General features: G+C 43.5%; 1 protein-coding gene across 1 annotated transcript in view; it reads left to right on the top strand.

Moving 5' to 3' along the window:
• Nucleotides 1-4,868, top strand: part of CSUI_003817 (subtilisin sub5) — a 17,784-nt gene that overhangs the window by 4,379 nt on the left and 8,537 nt on the right. The window contains exons 2-3 of the mRNA XM_068064012.1: nucleotides 235-1,858; nucleotides 2,904-4,185. Of these exons, the coding sequence (XP_067924017.1) occupies nucleotides 235-1,858; nucleotides 2,904-4,185 (2,906 nt within the window). The remainder of the gene's footprint in view (nucleotides 1-234; nucleotides 1,859-2,903; nucleotides 4,186-4,868) is intronic.

Genomic DNA, 4,868 nt, shown 5'->3' with positions numbered 1-4,868 from the left:
ATCTATCTATCTATCCATCCGTCTTTAATCTATCTTTAATCTATTTTTAAGCTATCTTCAATCTATCTATCTCTAATCTGTCTTCAATCTATCTATCTATCTATCTACCTATCTATCTACTTGCTGAGATAGCAGTAATACCGATCTCGATATTTCGTCTGTTGCCTTTCTCTCCATGGAGCCTCCCTCTGTATCTTCCTCATTTGTTTCTGAAGGTCCTCTGTCTCCGTATAGATCTCAACTAGCCTCAGCTGTACGAGACGCCGTAGAAAGAGCTGTCAACGACTCCAGCGCACCGCCTTCTTCTCAAAGACCCATGAGAGAGGGGCAAAAGAAAGATAGAGAAGAAGAGAATCCTCCCTCTGACTCTTGCGCGGATGACCAGGGTGGATCGCACAGTAGTGTGCATGGACAAGGCCTAGCCAGCAGCTTTGCTTTCTCTTCTTCATCTTCTTCTCCTTGTAAGAAAAGGTCACAGAGTAAGCCGGAGATAACTTCCCGCTCTGAAGAAGACGAGTTTGAAGTGAAGAACCCTTGTCGGTTTCCCACCGATGAGTCTAGCTTCGATAATTTCAAGAGAATGACAAGAGAAGATACTTCTTATCAGACAGATGATCCGCATACAAGAAGAGGAATGAAGGATGTCTCTCTAGATAGCATCGTTCAAAGGACTTCTATATGGCAAGCTAAAAGATATCAGCAAAGAGAAGAAGATAGAGAAATGGACGCAACACATTCTTCCTCTTTCTTATCTAAAACTTCTCGATCCATGTCTACGACCACATCGGAAGCATCAGGGGAAGTCTCGCCCTTCCCTACGCTTTCTCCTCATTCTCGTCAGTTTCGTAGAGAGCCTTCTATGACGGGGCATGTCTCCTCTTCTTCCTCTTGGTATTCTTCTTCAAGAGCTGATCAAATTCCTTCTCTTCTTAGTCCAAGAGCGAGGATCTTTCCACTTTACAATCTAGCTCTAACCTCAGCGGGAGGTGGAAGTCGCATCAGGGGGATGTCGTTATCTACAGAGTCTTTAGATGGACTCCCCCCTTCTTATATGAGAGACAGACAGACGGATCAAGAAGATTCTTTTCTAGATAGATCAAGAAAAGAAGAGAAAGGAGAAGGAAAACCACAACAGCAGTCTAAGAAGAGAATCGATTCACCGCCGAGTGACTGCTATAGGAGCCGTATCGATTGTGAAACAGATGGAGAAGAGTTTCTTCTTCCAAGGCCTCCCCCGTCTCCTAGTACTTCCGGGCGTATGAGAGTTTTCATGAGAGAAACAGTAGCTCGATTGTCTCCTTCGACACGGGAGATTCCACCAAGCATCGAAGGAGATGAAGGAAGAACGCTGCTAGAGGGATCAGCTGTCTCTCATACACAGTATATCATATGGGGCACCCCAGGCAGCCATCATATGAGTAGTACCACTAGTAGCAATACTAATAGTAGTGGTAGTAGACCTAATAGTAGTAGTAGTACTAGTCGTCGGCAGAGCAGTAGTAATATGTCTAGGAGTCATAGTAGTAGTAATAGTAGTAGTAGTTGGCCCAGTAATAGTAATAGTAGTAGGCGTAGTAGTAGTACTACTACTACTAGTAGGCCTAGGAATGGTATAGGGACGACTTCTATACGAGTGAGTAGGTCTCGTTCTAAGTCTTTTCTCCAACCCCAGAGAGAAGGAGAAAATTTGAGTGATCTACTAGAAGGAAGCAGCAGCAGCAGCAGCGGGGGAAGTCATGATCAGAAGAGACCTGCTGAAAGTGTATGTACAGTCGATGGAGCTACTCTTCATCACCTACATTGTCAGATTGTAACGTTACAAAACTGTCAGGATATTCTTGACTCACGGCGATTTGCGGTAAGGAGACAAATCTCACTGCTTATCTTCTTTCTTCTCCTTCTTCTCTGGGCCAAGCTGTCTTGAGTCTACACATCACTTCTCTCTAGAACGAAACAATTCTTCTGATACGTCTCTATCTCATCCATCTCTACCTTGTCCAACTCTATACCTCTCGATGCATTCCTATCAGCCTACTCTAGTAGCTGTCTGGATGACAAGAAGATTCAAAGAGCCTCTCAGTTAACGTTCGCCTATAGCGAGGAAGTCAGGGGCGAGGTTTCTCCTGTGGACATCATACTATTTCTTTACTTAGAGTGTAAGTGAACTTGAAGAGAAAGACCTATTATATCTGCGTTTCTGAATCTCTTCCCCTCTCTCTTTCCAATATGATCGAGTTGAACGCGAGTATTTCTACAAGTGCGCGAGCCTTATCGTATAGAAAAGTAAAGGGCCTGAAGCAACTCTCCGAGCGCCGAGATGCCCTCGTTCTGAGGAGGCCTTTCAGCTTCGCTCTGTGTAGGGTGTCTTCTCTTCACTCCATCTTAGTCCTTGTACTCCTCGATCATATAGAACTCTTTGGCATGGATTGTCTTAGTGCATGAAAGGCTTCGGTATATTATCTATGTTACAGATATATAGATAGATACGTATGTGTATGGTGTGAATTCAGAAAGCGCATGCAGTGCCAGGGTGTATATACACCTCGTGCCCAGTGAAGTGGAAGACCGAAAGACGTCTCTAAGCGTGGACCCCATTAAAACGCCTTCGCAGAACATCTCTCTATACAACCTCCTTTCTCTCAACTCAAGGCCAGCGTATGGAGAGATACCTCTCTCTCAACACTCTGTCCCTACTACCTCTCTCTATACAGTTATAAATCATTCTAGATATTGACATAGAGAGGAAAATGAAGAGGGACACCTCATTGTATTTATCTTGAAAAAGGTGGTAAGACTTCTGGTTTATGTGAGTAAGAAGAGGCCTTGCTAAAGGCTATCGTCGTTGGTTTCCTTCATCGAAACTAAGCTCTTTTTCATCTGTTGCTTGACTTTCTCTTTTCCAGTTTCATATGAGTGAAGAACCGTGTGTACGTACAGTTGCCTTTGACAAGAAAGCGACGGCTTACGTTCTTGAAGAAGAAACCCGAGAGCTTCGTATTCCCCGGCATATCCTGAAAGAGAAAAGCAAAGACAAGTCTGAACAGTTCCATGGTATGACAACGCCCAAGCATCACTATCCTCATCATCATCATAAGAAGAAGAAGAAAATCGATACATTTCCTGAAGAACCCAAAGAAGAGAAGGGAGTGCATTCTCGTTCTTCTGAAAGAAAGAGGAGTACCTCTTCTTTACACACACCTAGGCCAGCGGCTGATACGAAGCTGTTGCATGCTGCACTATCTTTACAGAATAGGGAGGCCGATTTTGAGACAGATGGACTTCTCTCTGGCATGGGGTCTTCCTCTCAAGATCTTTTTGAAGAAGCCTTGCCTATTATTCAGAGAGTTATTCCATCTGTGAAGAGAGGAAACCATTCTATACCTCTTCATCTTCTTAATAGCTATCGAAATCGAAGCTCTCTCATCACATCCAAGTTTCTCTTTGATACTCCTCACACCTCTATCTCTCCTCTTTCTTCTTCATTCTCTCCATCTTCCTCTCTAGATCAGATGAGAGAAGACGACGCCTTAGGTGGGCATCGAACGGCCCTTTGGAGAGAGAAAAATGAAGAAGAGAATCGACCCCTTCCTTTATCGCCTTCGAAGGAAAACTCCAACACCACGCAAAGCGACAAGAAGGAGGTACCTCAACTCCAAGAGACTGCAAATCCGACCTTCTCTCATCTACCTCCTGCCCTCGCCTCTCATGTTTTGACAGGAGAAGCAAAGGAGAAAGATCAGACCGACGAAAAGATGGGAGAGAAGAAGAAAGAAGAAGAGGAAGAACCGACGTCACCTATACACGATGAAGAACAAGAAAGAAAACCTCTTCCTCCTTTGAAAGGTTTCTTGTGGAAAACAAGAGATCGTCTTTCTTCTTCTTCTGCTGACTCCATGCTCAACACTGAAAGAGCGGGGAAAGCCTTAAGTCGGATAAGAACGGAGACACCCCGTGACGGGGATCCACTCCATGAGACAGAAGAAGATGAAGAAGAAGAAGAAAGAGAGGCCTCTTCAGTAGGCGACTCCTTATTTCCTTTTCTTGAAGGAGAAGATCCAGCAGAAGCCACGGTGTCTTTGAAAAGGAAAGGACCAGATGACCCTCTTTTCTCGTGGCTACCTCAGAGAGAGCTCCTATCTCGCAACGCTGGTGTTGATGCACAGGAAGCATGGAAAAGATCTAAAGGTACTCATGATACATAGATAGAGGATAGATTAAAGATAGATAGATTAAAGATAGATAGATTAAAGATAGATAGATAAATAGATACACATGGAGACTTATATTGACAGAGCGATAGACGTTTCCGACTGTGTAGATATACATATGTACATGAGGAGGGATCTTCATGAAAAGCCGTACAGGTGTAAGAGGTATATATCTATGGAATAGACACGAGATTTTCTCTTCTTTATCTGTATCTTACCCAGTCTCGAAGAGTGTCTAGAATCGACGTTATGACATTTGTTTGAATACACAGAGATACACGCATATCGATATACATCCTCAGATTCACATCTATACAGATAGATACATACTATCTTGGTCAGTCATGTAGGTGTACTTCTATCTTTATCGATCTATACATGGTAGTCAGAAAGGTGACTTTATATTTACATGAAGACTTATCTATCTTTCCACACATCTCATGAAGGTTCTTCTGTAGATAATAGACTCTCTACAAAACGAGAAGCACCAAGACATCTCTTTTCAGGTCTTCTTCAAGTACAAACTGAAGCTGTGGATTGAGAAGATCTTTCTCTCTACGCTTTCTTTCTATGTCTATTCAACTGCCTCTTCTTCTCCCGTCTTCCTCTCAAGGCGACGGCTCTTCTTCTTCTTCCTTTCCCTTTCTCTTCTGTAGGGCG

The sequence above is a fragment of the Cystoisospora suis genome (assembly GCF_002600585.1).
Source record: "Cystoisospora suis strain Wien I chromosome Unknown contig_1723, whole genome shotgun sequence".
In the NCBI taxonomy this organism is placed as follows: Eukaryota; Apicomplexa; class Conoidasida; order Eucoccidiorida; family Sarcocystidae; genus Cystoisospora; species Cystoisospora suis.
The sequence above is the reverse complement of the archived record's forward strand: the minus strand, read 5'-3'. Positions and strand labels throughout refer to the sequence as shown.